Source organism: Hirundo rustica, chromosome 1 (genome assembly GCF_015227805.2).
Source record: "Hirundo rustica isolate bHirRus1 chromosome 1, bHirRus1.pri.v3, whole genome shotgun sequence".
Classification (NCBI taxonomy): Eukaryota; Metazoa; Chordata; class Aves; order Passeriformes; family Hirundinidae; genus Hirundo; species Hirundo rustica.
In genome coordinates, this window is record NC_053450.1 from 24,992,267 (window position 1) to 25,011,689 (window position 19,423).

Here is a 19,423-nt window from a genome sequence, read left to right on the forward strand (position 1 = left end):
TATAACTTGTAATTCTAGGATGCAAAGCCTCTGTGATACTGGTCACTGATGACATTAAGTATTGCTCTTAATCCACTCACTGCATGGGAGGTTTGGGCTAGATTGTGGCTTACTGAACTGCATGCTGTTAGGTAGGGCTCCAACTGCGGAGACATTGCATCTGTGTATTCTCAGTGCTCAGTTCTGACGTGGCCTCTGCTTGAGGATGATTCAGTAACACAGTACCTTTGTGGCTTTTCTTTTCTTATTCTTTTACTATGAGAACACAAGAACTTTATTTTTAACACAATTTCAGGGGGTGTTGCAATAGCCACAAAAATGTGTTAGAGGGCAAAGAAGGGCAAAGATGTACTTAAAAATACTGGGAACACTTATCCCCCTACCAGGTTTGCAAGGTAGTCTCAATTCAGTATTGCCCACCTTCAGATCTCTGTCTCTATATTTCATTATGTGGAACTGGCACACTTTTGAACTTGACTCTTACAAACAAGGCAGTGAATATTTTATATTTGTTGCTCTGAGAAATTCTTTTGTTTGTTTTTTTGTGTCCCACTAATGGTGTTACATTTATTATAGGATAGAATTAAGCAGAACTTGCATATGAAATATGGAAACCACATAAATACATAAAAAGACATATATATTTAATTTGTTCAGGGCTGCTTATATGTAGCTTTTACTATTTTTGAGCCTTAATATTCAATACAGCATGTAGGCTATTATTAACACTGACAGTATTTTCATGAATGCAGTAAATTCTAAAAGATCATCAGAACATTGGCTGTTCATTTCTTAACACTTTGTGTTATAGACTTGCGTATCACTGTCTGGTGATAAAAACCTCAATTCTTTTGTTTTGCCAACTAACCTTCTGTCCTCCTTTCCAAAGATGAATAAGGCTTTTTGAGATTATTGAACATGTCTTTTCCTTCTGAGTCTTTCTATTCTGTTTTATTGGGTTTGAGCCTTATTATCACATGAGAGTTCATATAATTTATTTGGTCCTTTCATCTCAGTTTCACTTTGCAGATCCATATTTATGGCTGCTCTTAACAACTCTCCATGTCCCTGCACATGACTCTCTTTCAGCACCTTTTCTCTTTATCTTAAAGCCACCAAAATTTTTCTTTTGAATGTGAGAGCTGAAACCATGCAAATTTTTGTGTTTTCTTCATGTGTATTCTTCTGTCCCACTCCAACAACTTTCTTACTCTTTTAGAAGTTTGTTTTACGTTAAAATAGAAAATTCCAATACCATTTTTGATATCAAAAGTCTCTTTTGTTGTTAACTCATTTAAGCACTTACAGACAAGTACAGATTATTCTCATATATATGTGTTTTTATTTTCCTTTGGTTCAGTAGGAACTGGACTAATTACCAACATATGTTTTCATGCCTTGCCATAAATTTCAAGTAAATTCAGTAGTGTACATAGCGTTGTTCTGCATAATGATATTGTTGCATTTTCACCATTAACAAACCTTTGTTTTTATGTCTAACATGTAAGGCCTTTTCCAATGTCCTTTTCTGACTGATCTGCCTTGTCACTTCAGATTATTCTTAATGTTGTATGATTTCATTCTGTTTCCTTCCAGGCAGCATTTACTTTGACTTCTAGGTGCTGTGGTTATTTATTTAATATTATGTGTTCTCCTCATTATGGCTTTTTGTAGTTGCTTTTACATTTAGTATTTTAGGGACTTCACTCATTTGTGTTAATCTTGGATTGAGTTTTCTGGATGTCCAAGTTAAGATCTTTTATGTTTCAGTTTTAATGAGCAATTTTTGTGATGCTTAGACTGAAAGACTCCTTACCTTAAAAACACTAGTATGTAAGATTTATATCCTCTGGTCATTTCCTGTAATTTAGCCTTAGAAAGAAGATTGTTTTCATGGACTCATCACCACTGACTAAACAATAGCCATGTTACTAAAATTTTTCTGGCTTGGAAAATATGGTTTTTATTATCTTCATAAGTGCTTCTTGTCTTTTTTGTGCACCATTCCAAACTATGGGAAAGTCTCTCATAAGCTCTTGATTTAAGTCTTTTTAAAGCAGAGGATCTCATTCCTCATGTAAATAATTTGTGGTTGGAATAAGAGCTTGATTGATGTTTATGTTTTGGAAATTTTAACAATTAGTTGGCAATCTGGTCATTTATGTCATTGAATTCCATTTTTGGAAAGTCATGTGTACCAAAAAATCAGTTCCACATCTCTCTGTCTTTTTTTCTTTTTTTTTCCCCCCTTTTTTTTTTTTTTCCCTCCCCCCAAACTAAGAGCCATAGACTTAAACCAAGGTTATGCACCCCTTGCACTGGATGGCATGTACCTTAAATAGCAGACAGAAAAACTCAATACAAAGTAAAGACGTAAATGCAACAAACCCCTTGTTTTGCCACATTTGGAGCCTGGTTTGGTCTTTTCCTGAGCGTATTCCTTGACGAGCAAATAAGAGTGGTTTAATTTTTCGCCTTTATTTTCCTTGACAAATATTTTCCAAACAGTGTTTTCTGCTGTTGCCTCTGTCCCCCTAACTGAACTGGCACTGTGCCAGTAAGTCTAAAAGCCTCTAAGGGGTGAAAACTGTGCACAAGGCTATTCGTCATCTCCACAATCACTCAAGCCAAGCCATACTGAGAATTTTCCCATTTTTGGTATCAGGTCTGAAATCCTTTAGCAAATTGATTAAACCAATATAAATAGCTGTTTTGCCAAATTTGCACGCACGCACACACAGACACACAGACACACAGAGTCTTATTATTTTATGCTTGAGAGGTGTGAAAGTCTGCTGACAAAAATCTATTCTAAATTGTTGTCCCATACTTCAGTGACAAACAGAAGAGCTGGATAAATCCACTCAGCTGTCTGTCAGATGGGAAGATGTACTCCCATTCACTCTCTGCAGATTCTCATGCTAGAAACTACATCTGTGAAGCAGTGCACAGGGATTGGGATTCCCTACTCTCTGGTGAAAAAGCCCCTGTCATTTCCACCTTTGTTAGCTGCCTGCAATATTGTCATCTTTTAAAAGCATTGGCGTTGTATGTGGGCTACTGTATGTAAACAGTACTGTATGGATACATTTATTGGTCTAAGAAATGATTTGGAAAAGCTGATGTTTCAGCCTTTTGCTTAAAAACATTGCCTTTTGACCAAGTTTGTGAATAAAAGCTTGTAAGATACAAAAATGAATACATTTTGTCAAAATTAGTATTCAAAGACTAGCAGATATACTCTCGTTATATTTCAAGCTCAGACATCAAGCAGGTATTTGATTTCCAACAGCATCTCCAAAAACATTCAAACGTGTCTGTAATGTAAGAAATATAATAATTTTATTTAGGCAATTCTGACACACTGGCAATGGCAGTCATGGCAGTGAACTTAGTTTTATGTGTTTGGCTGGGGTTTTTTTTCATTTTATCCTCTATTACTTTGAATAATAATTAATAAGTTTTTAAATAGTATTTGAAAGGAGCAATTTCAATTTCATCTGCTGAGGATCTGTATGCTAAATTTCAAGATAAAGTGAATTTTCTTTTCATATTGTCTGATCTTAGGTCTTTGAAGTCCCTGTGGAAGGGATCTTGCTGATTCCAGAACTCTTTTTTTTTTTAAATTTAAAAAAAAAAAAAAAAAAAAAAAAAAAAGAGGATAAGATGAAAGAGCTGTCAAAATGTGATTGAAATATATGGGTGAATTATGAGCTTCAGCTCCAGTGAGGTTGTTTGGCAGAATGTATTTAGAGGCTTAACCTAAAGGTTCTGTTTTCCCAGCTCTTGCAACTACAGTTGCCAACTTGAGCTCAGATATAGGAAAGCATAGCTCTGAATTTAGAAACACCTCTTTGCTTTTCTGTGAACACTTATTTGATCACTGGAATGACATCTTGACTTTTATTTGCACTCATCAGTACTCAATATTTTGCACAGAGCAGAAGTGCCAAACCTGCACTGTTGCCCTCTTTCTTTTTCCTTTTCATAGATAGAATGAGAAAGGACGAAGCATGTCACTCCCTCAGTTTGTTTTACAAAGTCTCCCTTAAAAGTGTGGATACTGTCATACAGAGTTGACTCAAAACACTGTAAAATAAAAATAAAATCAACATCTTAACTTGGCTTAAGATGAGACATTTAAGTCATAAGCATTGATCTGGTCTATGTGACATTCATGAGTTACAGCCATGGCATCCGTTTTGTTTTGCGGAGAGAAAAACTTCACTTGATTTCTTTGTCTGAGCTATAATTAAAGGGAAAAGGTATTTTTCTCTAAGCCTTGTTCTCAACAAGCCAGCATTGCTTATGATGCTCTTTCTTTTTCCCTCTTCACCCCCTCCTTCTGCAGAATCTCATCGGGAATTCCTTCACAGGCCTGCGTCTGGATATGTGCCAGAGGAGATCTGGAAGAAAGCTGGTAAGAACTGTTTAAAAACACCAGCTTAGTCGTCTGGCAGCTGTGTGCAGTTGTTAATGCACTGATGTGAGGAACTGGGAGGCGGGGGAAGGGCTTACTAGTAACAAGAAGAAATTGTGTTTAATAATCTTAAACTGGAACTGATCAGGACATTAAATAATTTTATAATAGAAGCATCTGCTGCTATAGTTAGGGGAACAGCTTCCCTACACTTCCCAGTACTTCCAATATGGACCCTTATTTTCAGGGCTTCTAATGGTTTCAGGCTGAAACTTGATATTTTAAAGTTTCTGTTAGCAATTTAAAAAAAGAGGAGGTTAGTGTGGGTGGGGTTTTTTTAAGCTTCAGGGTTCTTACCTAGTTAAGGTAAGAATTCCCAAAGGAGGGGAAAAAACCTCAAGTACACCTGTTAAAAAAAAAAAAAAAAACAAAAAAAAAACCAACAAACCATCAACTATGCAAAGTAACCATTCTTAATTTAAAAAAGATTTTGTGCCTGTCAGCCCCCAGTGAGGCCTGTGCTCATAAACCTGCAGAGTGTGCAATGAAGTCAGCAAGTTCACATCCCTGCAGCTGCTCTGGCTGGTTGCAGGGCATTGACAGCATCTGCCTGTGCCTGGAAAGCACCCTGGGCAGACGTTGTGGTTGTGCAGAGTTTTCTTAACACTGAAACTCTGCCTGAGCACAGGACTTCCCTGGCGAGGATCCCACTCTGGTGCTGGAGCTAAACCTTTGCCCTTTTGACACTGACTTCAGAGCTTGTTTTCAGAGGGGCCAGAGGCAGCTCTTGAACTCCATCAAGATAGTTGAGGAGCTATTTATACACCCAAACACGCCCGCCTGCTTTTGAACACCTGTATAACCATGGAGTCTGCAGCAGCTGTCTGAGCAGCAGTAAATGATTAAATGGCAAATATGCAGCAGTGTTGATGCTTTCTGATCAAATCTCCTGTAAATGCTTGCTGCTTTCCAGTGTATTTTAAACTAGACACAGAGCACACATGTAAAAATGTTAAGCTGTAGTCTTGTTGCACCAGACAAGAAGCTGTGTTTTGTGTGTCACATGGGTTTATTGTGTAAACTCTACATTTGTCAATATGTTAATGTTTCTAGAACTATTTAATTTTCGTTGAAAAATAGTGTACGTGTTCTTGGTTTTGTCCAAAGAAAGTGTAGCCTTTGTAACTCAGTGCCCAAGAATATTTTCATATTGTCATATTTACGTTAACATTTTCAATGAAAAATACAAAAAAAAAAAAAAAAAAAAAATGCAATCCCAGGAAATCTCACTTAGAGGAGCATTATTCTGCTGAATTTCAAAAACTTCAGTCCTCTTGCAAAATCTAGGGTTTGATGTCATTTGGTATCAGGTTATTTATGACTCATGGAATCAGTACAATAAAAAAAAGTTTCTTCATAATTAACACAAGTCAGTTGAAGTTTTTGGCTTGAGTTATGAAATTGGATGTGCATTCACAATGCATGTATTCACAAATGGTAGTGTACAGGTAGTGACAGTGACGTCATCTTGTGAACATTTATGTCATCTGTTCTTTGAAACAAAGTTTTTCCTTTGGTCCCATTTCTAGTCTCTTATTTTCAGGCTGATGGTTTAAATCGAGTGATCATGCGTGTGAATTGCAGAACAAAAGAAGTGTGACTGCAGGATGCATACCTGTATCTGTTACTAAGTCAAGTCAAACATCAGAGAGCATACTGCTTTCTTAAATCATGGTCCTGCATTTTTAGGAGGGTGGTCTGAAACTGGAGATGCCCACATTTTCAGGATGAAGGAAGTAGAGGTGCAATCAGCTCTGTGAGAATAGGCCTCTGATGCTTTTTGAGATGCTCCATAATTTCCTGGTTGGGCAGCAACTCCCAGTCAAGAAGACATTCACAGGTTAATTTTCTTTGGCTCAGTGTGGATCTCTTTGTGTGTCAAACGTCTGTAAAGACTAATGTGCAGAGAGCTGAATCAAGTATGAAGTTCTGTTTGGAATGCTGAATCTATTACACTGAAACAATATGGCATAAAAACAGTTAATAAGCAAACTCAAAAGCATGTGGAAAAGGGATTCACTTTAAACTTTTGGAGATTGGTAGACTCCAGTGTAATTCTTGGAATATACCAAGTTAGACGTGCTTTTGTGGTTGCTGGAGTAAGGATATGTTATGCAGTACCTCATGAGTTAAAGCCATATAAGCCCACTTCAGCTTCCTACACCAGTAGAAAGCAGTCATCAGTGCCCTGATTCACCTCATTGAATTATGGATATGGGGATGAAGAGTTCAAGACAAGTTCTTCGTGTTCTTCAGTAGTCAGGAGGGAGAGGGAGGTAATGAGCATCAGTTGGATCACAGGTTGGACGACTTGCTCTCTGGGAGTACATACTTCCCTTTATTAAATGCAGAGAGGGTAGCAGGCCCATTGTGGCCTGCTGCAATAGCTTTTTCTGTGTCATGTAGAAACTTTCTTCCAGCTATCCCTGTCATTTAGCCCGGCCCAGTGTCCATGGCAGTCCAGCTGAAAGCTCTGGAGTTACAGAAGAGGAATGAAATGACCATCCTTTGTCTTACAAAGACAATAAGGGTCCTGCCCATTGTACAGAGTAGTCCTGAGATGATGCATTTTGGGATATGATGCTGAGGTAACCCTTTGTCAGCAACTGCCAGTGGCCACCCTTGCCAGGGTCAGCCTGAGAGTGAGATGATCCAAAATGTTGTGGTGGCACAGGAGTGCACATCTGCCCACCACCTTTCTTTTCTCATCATGTGGACAAATGTGCTGATGATATGAGGGAGGTGACATGGGCCTGGCTGCTGAATCACTATTTTGGGTGAAAGATAAGTACCTCTCTTAAGTCTGCTCCGAGGACTTCAGACCATGTGAGTGATGCTTATTCCACACAAGCTGTTTGCTTTCTGGAGCTTCTCTCGCGTGTTAATGCTGCTCAGAGGAAAGGAGGATTTCTGTTGCATCCCTAAAATGACAGTGAATTTGTGCCAAGAATGCTTAGCATTGCTGGGAAGGCAGAGGATGCAGGTACATTCATCTTAGATACTTGGTTTTAGAAACAAGATTTCTGCTTTCTGACGCGGGAATCTAATCTTTCTTCCTTTCTCTGGAAGTGCAGGGAAAGGAAGGGTGCTGGTATCATTCTTGGTCTTTGCAGCTCAGCATTGTCAAAGCAAATAAAAATCTCTTTCACCATCACCCATATCACAAACATAATCTTAAATTATGACTCTTGCATTCTATGTCTATAAAATGTCAGTAGTATTTAGTTTTAGAAGCTGAGACGAAAATCAGTCATGCAAAATTTTGTCTGGTTATTTAGGTGTTCTTGAGTTTGTAATATATTGAAATAATGATGGTGCATTGTGACCCGTCGTATTTTAACTTATTTATTTTCTCATGTATTATAGCACAACACAAATTATGTCATCAAAGTTAATGGAAATATTAAAATCCAATCCATAGTTTAAGCCAGTCAAAAAATATTAGTCAGGCATATGGCCTCATAAACATTTTCAGGCATCTTCATGCTCTCAGAAGTATTGCAAAAAGCTTACGCAACATAGAAGATATAGTATAATTTTCAATTTCTATATTTGGACCGAAAAGAAGTAGATTATCTGGGATGAAAAACTACAATTAGAAGTCCATATAAAAATGCTGGAGCATTTTGCTTCCATTTAATATAAGAAACTGGCATTTTTAACCGCTGCAAACACTAAAACTAAATTTATATAATGTAGCAGAAGTGCATCATGTCATACAAGGATCATTTCTATTCATAGTAAATATCAGCAAGAGTACAGATTTTCTTAAAGAAATCCACTTTGTCAGTAACTGCAGTTCATAGACACGAAACGCCTGTATTTAAGTTGCCTCATTTTTCTGAGAATGGTAATAAAATTGCATCTGTATGTTTGCCTGTGTATATTTCTTTTCTCGTGATCAGTGAATGGTTACAGTTGGTAATAAATATTCAAGCACCTTGCAAATGTCCTACCAATTCCCTTTGCTGATCTGTGTGTGCCTGTGGGACTAGAATAGGAATGCATAATTTAAATATAAATTGCCTGATTTGCATATACAATTAGACTAGCTGTAGCTTTGATCGTAAGCAAAAATTATTGTCCTGTATTGCCACTTAGATAGAATTTTAATTCACCTTGAATATTCAAAGTAAATTAAGCCTTGGCTGTGTGGTTGAAGGGTATGATTTTTTCCTCTCCTGAGGCTTTTCCCTAAACAACATTTATGGTAGGGTAATATAAGGGCATATTTTCAGCCTCATAAAAATAAAGGCATAAGTTCTATCTCTAAATCCCTCCCCATCCCCTTAAAAACTACAGTTGAAACATCTCTTGCAGATATGCAAACATGTAACATGCACATATACTCCTCAAGAGAGCTCTTCTTTCGTTTTAGTTCAGTTTTAGTCAGTACATGGGCTGAAGTTAAGTCTTTATTGTAATTTGCTTAATAACTGAAACTGGAGACTTCATGTAGACATTATTTTTTAAATAACACGTGCAGCTCTATCAGATGTAACTCAGGAGAGTGACTGAGTTTATGTAAGAGTTATGTCTGCATGTGTGTGCACAAAAATACACAGGCTAAATACATGGACTAAAACTCAAACATGTAAGACCATTCTAATACTTAGATTTTAATCTACAGTAAAACATTTTTAATAGAAATCTGTGGTTTTAATTAAACAGAACATTTAATTAAGGTGGGTCTTAAGTGCATGAAACAATTAAGTGCAAACACTTGAATGAAACATGTCATAATTAGTTTTAATAGAGTGTTAATTGGTACTAGGTTTGCCAAGTTAATAATTACTGCTTATTAAATTTTCAATTAATCATTGTCATTTTGCTTTGAATAAAGATGAAAATTAGATAAACTAATTCAGGGGGAGGATGGTTTCCTTGTTAATTAGAGCAGTTAATTAAAAAAAAAAAAGAAATTACTTGTTTTAGTTGTCAATTAAAAGACTGTTCATTAGTAAAATCTTTGCGCTCTTCCTGCATCAAAAGCCAAATAACTAATTTGAGACAATTCATATTTTCTGGAATAAAAGATATGACACTAGTATATACCAAAGAAACGATTCATACTACTATAGTTGTTTTACAAGAAGCATCAAGGTTTGAGTTTAATGAAGCGGGGTGCCCCAGCTCAGTGTTAATTGTGCTCCAAAGTCTTGCTGGGCAGGGTGTACTCAAGAGCTTAGAAGAGCCAGGAATTCAAATCTTCAAGCATAAACATGAATTTGAAGGACAGATCAAGAGGTCAAATGAATGTTCATAACCAATTTTTTTTTTGTTTTTCACATAAAACAGTTTGTCCAAGAAAAGATATTAGACCAGTGATTTAAAAATTTTAGGTAAACTCTTCGGGATGTTTTAAGTTCGTGTATTTATTTGTTAACACATTGGAAAAAAATTCCCTGAGCTTAAAAATACAATTTTAATAAAAAGTCTATAGTATGTCTTAAGTAATAGCTATTGGCAAGTATATGCACCTATCTGCTGTGCTGCAAAACTCGTTTTTCAGTGTTCAGAAAGATTGCAAATGAAACGGACCAGAGATCTGAAATGATTCTACCTAAAGAAGTACTGACTGAGAATCAAAATAGCAAGAATCCTTACTAGTGGTAGAGACTTCGATGATGGGGATGAAGAGAAGCATTTCAGTGCTTCTTGAGGATTCTTGAGGAGCCAGGTTCCTCTGTGCCCTACTCAGAATGAAGACTATCATTATAATTGAGCATAGTCTCAACGTAATCATAACAGTAGTGATGCATTTCCCACGTCAGTGCCACGAGGCCGTGTCCCGATGTGCCGTGCTGATGCGGATTTCTCCTGCTTTGCAGAGGAAGCAGTCAATGAAGTGAAGCGCCAGGCGATGGCCGAGCTGCAGAAGGCGGTGTCGGAGGCCGAGCGGAAGGCTCACGACATGATCACTTCCGAGAGGGCCAAGATGGAGCGCACTGTTGCCGAAGCCAAGCGCCAGGCGGCAGAGGATGCCCTGGCTGTCATCAATCAGCAGGAGGATTCAAGTGAGGTAAGGGCCCGGCTGGGCAAGCATCACCTGTGGCTGCAAACCATAGGTGGGTCTGAGCTGGCTTTAATCTGTGTGACAGAGGGCACCAGTGCCCGCTATTAACTCTTTGCACAGCTGTTTTGGATGTGTATTTCAGGCATACGCAGAGTTCCAAATCCTCTTGGCTGTGTTGTAATCTGAGCCCAAAATAGCTAGTGAACTTGAGCTCTGTTCTCGCCTTTTGGCTGCTGCTCAGGGCAATATATAATGTTGTAATTTGACTTTTCAGTAGCATCATTTTAAAGCTCTTCAAAGTACCGTACTGAATAGATAAAACTTTGCTTGGTGGAAGACATTTGACACTGAAATCTTATTTAAGGAAATTATTCATGAAAGAGATTGTAGAGCAAGGTGGCTAAAAACTTGTCTGGGGAAAGTGTTGGATGTAGAAGTGATTAGCAGAAAATGATGGTTCCTGTAGGACAGAATGGGAATGTAAATTTGCAAGTGTTTCCTTATTTTGAATATATTGCTTTGGCTGCAGGGAATATTTCAGAGTTGAGGAGTGGGCAAAGAGCGTTGGGTAGGAGAAAAAATAGACTGAGAGATCAAGCAGTAAAACAAGAAGAAGTATGTTAAGCCTTGATGTACTTTCAGACCTGAGAGTGGAAACCTTGAATTATTACGATACAGGACATCTGACACCAGGACTGTGTGGAAGCTGGGAGTGAAAGAGCAGTGTGTGTTTGACCAGTCCTTCATCAGTCTAGACAGCAATTAAATTTTATGCTTGTTAAAAAAACCCCAAGAGTCCTAAGTTAAAACTGCCCTTAAAAATGGACATGACAAGGAACTTTTGTCAGTTAGAAGTTATTTGTATATAATCTCCATTTCTCAAGACCACTGAAATGAAAGAGCATTACCTTCACAAAGTATTTATTGTTTGTATATTAACGTCTTGACTGTAGTAAACCCACTTTTTAAAATAACTTCTAAACAGCAGGGAGTTGGGGAAAAGAGTAGGTGACAGTCCCTGTTAATGGGGACATACGTTTGTGTATGCTCATGTCTAAACACTTTTTGTGGGCTGGATGGGCAGTGCTGTAGAAGAGTCACTTAAGTTCAGAGATGCAGATGAGCTACCTGCAGCATGCTGAGAACACTGGCAGAAATCACCAGCATATAAGTCAGTGGCATGCTGCAGTATACATCTGTAATTTGAGGGTACGTAAGTTTTTAATTCATACCAGGCTTCTCTGGAGATGAAAGACTATTGTGGGATCACTGAATGCCCAGAGTTTCTCCTTAATGTGTAGCAGATGAATAAGGGGGAGACAAAAGGAATTGATTTTCAGCATCTGAAAGTTTCTCAGGAAGAAAGGGACTAGGGGAAGTATATGTACCCTTTAAGTACTAACTGTTCCATTGTAGATTAAATGAGACATAAATTCAATTTATTGGCCTTTTGTATCTAAGATACTCAAGGGCATTTTCCTGCACTGTTCGTAGAAAGGGCATCTTTCTGACATAGGATCACTAAAGAGCTGTCATTTTGTGTGTATATAGGTACAAGAGACCCCTATCATTAAAACCAAATCTCCAGAGGTAGATCACACAGAATCCCACAGAATGTCTAGGTTGGAAGAGATCTTCAAGATCATCGAGTCCCACCCATGCCCCAGCATTTCAAATAGACCATAGCACGGAGTGCCACATCCAGTCTTTTTTTTTAACAGAGCCAGGGATGGTGACTCCACCACCTCCCCTGGCAGACCATTCCAGTACTTTTTCACCACTTCTGTAAAAAACTTTTACCTAATATCCAGCCTGTATTTCCCTAAAATACCTTTGGAGGAAACGGCAAATTAAATTTATATAGTGAACTGATAAAACATGAGCAGGACCAGAGGGAGGACTTAGGTGCCAGTATATACAGCCCACTTTTCCACAAGCAAATGTGTATCCAAAGGAATGTGTGGAGGGTTTGTGTGCTATGATTAACTTCTGAGCAGTTAAAGCTCTGGAAAAGTCCATGTAACAACATCTTTACTTCTTCTGCAGCAGAACTGATTATAAGATTTTTCACTTCTTGGGAAGAGGACTTTGGGCAAACAATTCTTTTAATTGCATTCTGAAGAAATGTGGCTAATAAGGTTATAGATGTTCTCAGGCCTGTGTGTCCTCAGGGAGGTTACGAGTGTCCTGGACCTAGAAATGAGGTCTAGTGTCCTGATCCTGTAACTTTCACCCCTGTGGTCATAAGGGTGGCTGTTTTGAGGCACACGTTTTAGTAAGCCATCAGAGAGAAATCAAGTTTGACAGTTCGTGTTTACAGGTGATTGATTAACTGTGAAGGGAGATGATGGCAATACTTATTTGAGTTAGATGTATCTATTTATAAGCAGTTCCTCTTCGGCTTCTAATTATGACAAGCTCCAAACACTTAGGGCAATGCTTCTCACAGTTACCTGTTAACTCAGGTTGGTTTGATTTCCTTTTTGGGTGGCTTAATGGACTGGACTTTTCCTTCATCTTTGGGGACAGGAGATCAGTTTGCCAGTGTTTGAAAAGTGTTTCTTCAGAGATGAGACTGTATTTTTCAGGTTTGAGGAATGAAGCTCCCCATTTGTTTTGGTATTAATGATCTCTTGGATCTCTCTGTGGACATTGCTCCTCATTCATCTGGGTTGTAAGTCTACATAAACTACTCCCTGTTTACAGCTTTCAGCAGAACACTTACAGCAACACAGATTCCTGTGCACTTAAGGCACTGGAGTAAAATTTCTAGAGCGAGGATATTTCCAGTTTCAAATCTGAGATTGTTATAAGTGCAGCCTGTGAAGTCTTGCAGGTCGAGGGGGAATGCCAAGCGTCTCTCCTCATTCCTTATCCTTGCTGGGACATTGTGCCAAGGCGTGCAAGAAAGCTCTCTATAGGTTGCTGTATAACCTCCATGCAGTTCCTGACAGACAATATTTCTCTCATGGGTATCATTATTTCTTTTGGCTGTTGAAATTATGAATGGAAATGAGAATTTGATGCCAGATTTGTAATGTATCAGATACAATTTTTGACTGATATGGCCACTCCCTGTCTATTGGCAAGGTTTCTCCATTTGTTATTCAGTAAAATGCAGCTTGGACCTAGCTGAGGCTTCTTGAAGCTGTTCTGGTGTGAGAATTTTGTGGTATGATTTTTACTGCAATCTGCTCCAGTTCTCAGGGTGATAACTAGTACCAAGACTCATGACTTTTGTGATTATTATGATGGAGCCTCCTAATCCAAGACCTTTCAGAGATCTCACAAAGAAAAGTAGATTGGATTTTTGATAATTTTTGTTGGTGTTGTTGATTTCTGTGTTGGGTTGGGGTTTTTTTCTGGTTTTGTTTGGGGTTTTTTGGTATTCTGTTTTGCTTTGTCTTTAACCCAGAAAAAATAGGATCCCTGAGTACAGGATTGTCTTCAAGAAAAAAAGCGAAGTTGGGCACATTAAAATGACCAGATCAAAATTCTAAAATTAAGTGAGCACAAGACAGTAAGATGATGAATAGGGGAGGTGTAATATTCAGAGGCATCTTGACTTTTAAGAAGTGATCTGCAAGATTTTGAGAATGACCACGTTACATAGCATAGGTAGAATTTCTGGCTCTCTCTTGATCCTTTGTTGAACTATTGTTCTGTACTTATCTTAGAGTCGTTCAACATGGTTTAACTTGCACTCCCACTGCCTCAGTGTCTGTGCATTTATTTTCTGAAGATTTTCATAGTTTCTTCACATAAGACCTTGCAACTGACCAGCTATTGTCCGTGATTTTCTGTTATTGAAATTGTTTGAGGACCAGCTAACCCAGCAGACTGCTGCTGGAAAGCAAAAGGACCAGGAGACAGCCTACCTGTCAGTATGGCTGTTCTGAGCCATAAATGATTTCTTTACCAGTTCCTCACAGTTGCTTGAAAAAAGATGACCCATTCATCAGTAGCTGGCTTGGCTAAGTACAGAAACGTGTGAGCAGCCTACTCTGTTAATGGCTGCTGTGCTTGCTTTGGCTGCAATGTGGTGCTTTGCAAATCAGTTTTAATAGTGAGGATGAGCAGTTTAGCAAAGAGACTGAGTGCCCAGATTGTAGGGAGGGGTGGGATCATCAAAACATCTGTCTTTCTGGTTTGGTATAAAATGCCACTGAAAAATCTGACACTCAGTGTTCTCCCTTAGTTTTGAGTAGGTTGGGGGCTGGGGACAGGGAAGGAACACAAATGTTTCAGTTCTCTCTACTTAAAGCAGATGCTGACATCTGCTCAGATAAAACAAGTGTGTAACTTGTCCAACACTGCTTTTAGGAGATGTGTAATGTTAGGGCTTGTTTATATTGCAGCGGTTCATGCTGTATGTGAATGTCACACCTGACATTTTGAAGACAGCTGGGTTCAATCTCTGCTGACCAATCCACTGAGACCAGGACCGTGCCAGCAAGCCTGATTCTGAGCATCAGATGGTGGGATTCAGGCAAGCCTGGTTTTCAGGCTGGTATTAAGTTTAATACCTATGTCAGCTAATGTTTAATTTTTTTGGCAGAGCATCTCTTGGAAAGTAGCACATCATCCCTTGCAGTGGTGGGTAGTACAGAGGCACCAGAGCCATGTGTTCTGCACAGGATCAGTCCAGATGTGATGTGAGCATTGGCACCGCCCCAGACTGCTAAGCTAAGCCTGGCTCGCCAGCTTGCACAGCTCTTCTGTGGGCTGCTGCACACTTCTGTTTGCAGGATTTAGCTACTCTCCCTGACTTGTATGAAAGTTCATGTGTTTCACTCAATAAACAGTGGCTTGGGCAAGCTTGGGGTGTTCAGTGATAGGTGTAACTTTACTAGAAATATCTAAAAGTTTGAATGTCATTTTGACACAGTGTGGGAATTTCCAAAGTACCAATATATTTCCCTTTCTAATGAGTCTTCGATAAAATTCTCATAAACAACTTCGCTGGATTTTTACACTGCTATTCAGCAGCTCATACAGTTCTCATTTATGCCCCTGTGGTTTCAATGATTTTTAAATGTTCCTTTTCTTGTGGTTAGCAGTGGTAGAGTTTTGAATGTCATGGGCATTGCAGAACTGGGAAAAATCTGGGTTCTTCGTACCAGCCGTGCTTCCTTTCATGGTAAACTGGGGAAATCCGGAATTTCTCAAAGATGACAGAACAAGGGGTTTGGTGGGGGTTTTTTTGGTGGGTTTTGTTTGTTTGTTTGTTTGTTTTGTTTGTTTTTGTTTGTTTGTTTGTTTTTTAAAATTTATTTTATTTTATTTCATTTCATTTAAGCAAGCCCTATACTAAGTTCCAGTTGGAGTGTCAGAGGAAAGCAAATACTCAAGTCTGGTCGAATATTTCAGAGATGAAAGCAACAGGATGGGCAAAATTACTGACAAGTATATGTTTTGGTACTGGAGACCACAGAAATGGAGACCTTTTGTTTATAAGAATTTTCATTAGGGCAAACAGGAGTGTTTGAGGAAGGAAGCTTAAGTGCATGAGAATTGAGAGTTTGACCTAAGATAAGGCTCTGACCTAAGACTGTTCCTTGTCAGTTGAAAGAGGAGGATGAAATATGATCGGTGACATAAATTCGGAGTGAGATTCCCATCTGGTGTAATTTAGCTCAATTTCATTGACTTAATCCATTTTCAAGGTAGTGAAGTTAAATTGAATTATGTAGTCTGAGCATCTAGCTTTTTGTATAACTTCACTGTTTCACAGGCAAATCAACACAGAGTTAAACTGCAGTCCATAGTTTTGGCTACATCTGGAACTCCATAGAGCATGAGCTGGAAGTACAGTGTAGAGACAATATATAGACCAGCAGAGGCTTTGAGAGATTGGCATCTCCCTTTTCCAATCCATGATCAACTCTAGATGTACCATTCCCTCGGCCATTCCTGTGCTTTAATGGTGGGAATTCTCCAACATCTCTAGGCAATTTGCTCCTGTTCTTAACAGAATTTTGATCCTGTTACTTCTGTTCATCCATGTAGAAATGGATATAGACATTCACTTTGGTGATATTTGGGTGCTATTGCCCCTTTTAGGCTGCCATATCATTTTTAAGAGTCTAAGTTCATTCAGTCTCTTCTCACAGCTTGTGTTTGTCTGACTTCTGATTAATCTGGCTGCCTTTCTTTCAAAGTCTTGCTTGATTTTCTGTATTTGAAGTGCACCATCTCAACCTTGATAGGGCTCACAGCTGGATCTTGCCAGTGATAGGAGATAGTCTTAAATGAAGTGTAAGGCAGTCCGTAGTTGTGGTCATATGCCCTTGTAAGAAGATTGTCATCTCGTCCCCAATGTCACACTGTGGCCATCTGTTGTCCATAATGCTGTGTACACACCTCAGTGAGGGTGCTCCATTTTGCTGGTACTTGCTAGAGCATCCCAGGAAGGAAGATATCCTGAGTATGTTCAATCCCAAAGTGAGGTCCAGCTTTGTTGATGATAGCTGGATGTGCTAGAAATGGATGAGCAGCCGTGGCATACAAAGCACAGCCCAGGCTATTAGCTGACATCTGAAGCCTGGCTTTTCTTTGGTAAAATTTGGGGCTATCAGCCAGCACTATGAACAGAAAACATTTGTTTCCAAAGCTTGTGGTGCCCAAGCCTGATCTTTGCTGCTCTTTTTCACTACTTGCACATGGGAAGGAGCAATGAATGGTCACAATGGTGAGGGCTGTGTGGGACAGGGAGTTCTGCACATCAAATCCAGCTGCTGTCTCAGTACAAGCTCCCTGTGATGTGTGTGCTTGTTTATGTTAATTTGCACTGTAGTAATTTTTAAACGCAATAAGCTGCTACATAAATGTGAGCTGTAAAATTTATTTTGAAATTCTTGTATTCTATGTGGTTTTATGCCCACAATTACACTAAAGCAGTAATGACCTGTTAAATTAGAACTAATATGTCCAGTGAACAAAATCACGTACCAAACAATGTAGGACACATTAAGTAATCATGTAAGGAGCCAGCTTAGTACTTCACCACTTCATTAAAATCTTTCACCTGTGTATCACTTTTCATGTTCGGTACAGTCTGATAGTTAATTGATGTCTATTTTAATAAGAAATTTGAACCAATACTGTTAGAATTAAACTACTACTACTCCTGACGTCGATACAGATCATGTGGTAAGATACTGAAATACTCCGTGGTGGCTCTGGTCACATGTGGAGTCAGATCTCTATGTGCTCTTCAAAAAGGGAAGCAAAGTGAAGATTCTTCAGATGCTGGCCTGTACTAACTGAGCAGATACTTGAACAAGTTTGATACCCTCATAGAAATTCCCACGTAATTAAAGCATGAACTTCAATGCTGCAAACAGATCTGCACAGAGGAAGAATTCCTGCACCTGGGCATTTGCTGGCTGGCTTCAGCATTATTCCACCTGGGGGGAAGGTGTCTTTTCGGAAAAGTCTGCATGGGGATGTTTGTACATGTGCATTTGTTTTCAGATGAGGGAATAAAGGGAAATACGAGCCAAACCCAAGGCTGGCAACTTAGGTGGAAGCAAACAGCTAGGAGGTCAGCAGGCATGCCAATATGTGGGAACTGTGCAAGTGCAACTGCAGCAGAATTACACCCTGTTTACTGATCACAATACAAGCAAGCATGAAGCTGTCAAAATAAAACTTTCATTAGTATGAAAGATGTAAAGAAATATTGTCATACAGAAATAGAATGCATACTAAAGAATATAAAATAAAATAAAGATACATATAAAATACAAAATATAAACATGTGAATATAATATATAATAAAATATAAAAATAAATATTACATTAAGGAAATATTAGTATAGCAAAAGAAGGAGAATCCAGGTACATCACATTTAGTTATACTTCTGGTTAGCAGGATGAAATGCTAGTACAGAATGCTAGTGCAAAAATGTCAGGTCATTTTGGTGTATGCATAAATATGTCTATGTGTGTATGTGTTCATGTACAGTGGTCTAAATTACTTACAGTTATTTTTCATTGTGAAGATAAAAGATTGTTTAAAGATAAGGTGTTTGCAAATAGTGTAGATATTGATTTCCAAAGGTGGATTTACCTCTCCAGCACCAGACAAAATGTGAGCACATGAACCTGAAACAATGACTACTGAATCAAAACCAGGTGATGCCTGGTTCAGACAAGGAGTCTGAATTCCTGACATTTAACTACCAGAAACATCTGTTTCTGTGTGTTTGTAATTCCACCTTTTTTTTTTTTTTTTAAGTGTTTTTAAAGATGGGAACAATTTTATGAATTAAAAAAAAAGTCCCCAACACATGTATCTGTAATTACCTGGTTTAGTCTGTGTGTTTAATCAGTAAGAATTGAGAATGCCATGTACCTTTGATTTCAGTCTCAAAGAACAATTGGACACAGGACAGTCACTCTTCCCCTATTTTCCAGTATATGTCTGTGCAAAAGAAACCAAGCAACCAATCCTCCAAAACAATGAAAATCAGCAAAAAGAGGGAATATGGAACTAACACAGGAATATTTTCTAAAGCCACTTGATAGTGATTAAAAGCCTAATTTCCTTAAAATACTGTTTTGGATTTAGGTCTTTGTTTTGTTCTGGAATTGGGATTTTTTTTTTTTTTTTTAAGGTAGTTGAGGAATATCACTTTTGTATTGGCTGTGTTCCAGCATCCATCTGGCAGAGCTGTAGAGTGTGTTAAAGTGAATACCACACATATTCTGCAGTGGCTTCCCCATCGTGCCAAAGATTTAAACTCTAGCTTAACTGGTCACTGCCAGAAGTACCACTGAGTCAAATGGTATTACTCAGATGATTAAAAATTAGATTTTCCAAGGGTAGCAAGTTTTCCTAGGTCAGCAAGTTTTACCTGTGTGTTAAGTAATTTTTTTCCTTTCTTGGCTTGCATTAGTCTCTCTCCACTTCTGGAGAAGCA

General features: G+C 38.5%; 1 protein-coding gene across 5 annotated transcripts in view; it reads left to right on the forward strand.

Moving 5' to 3' along the window:
• RUNX1T1 (RUNX1 partner transcriptional co-repressor 1) overlaps positions 1–19,423 on the forward strand; it is a 112,541-nt gene that overhangs the window by 91,190 nt on the left and 1,928 nt on the right. For all 5 annotated transcript variants that reach the window (XM_058419498.1, XM_040054621.2, XM_040054640.2 and 2 more), the window contains 2 exons: positions 4,352–4,420; positions 10,312–10,502. In XM_058419498.1, coding sequence (XP_058275481.1) covers positions 4,352–4,420; positions 10,312–10,502 — 260 coding nt within the window. The remainder of the gene's footprint in view (positions 1–4,351; positions 4,421–10,311; positions 10,503–19,423) is intronic.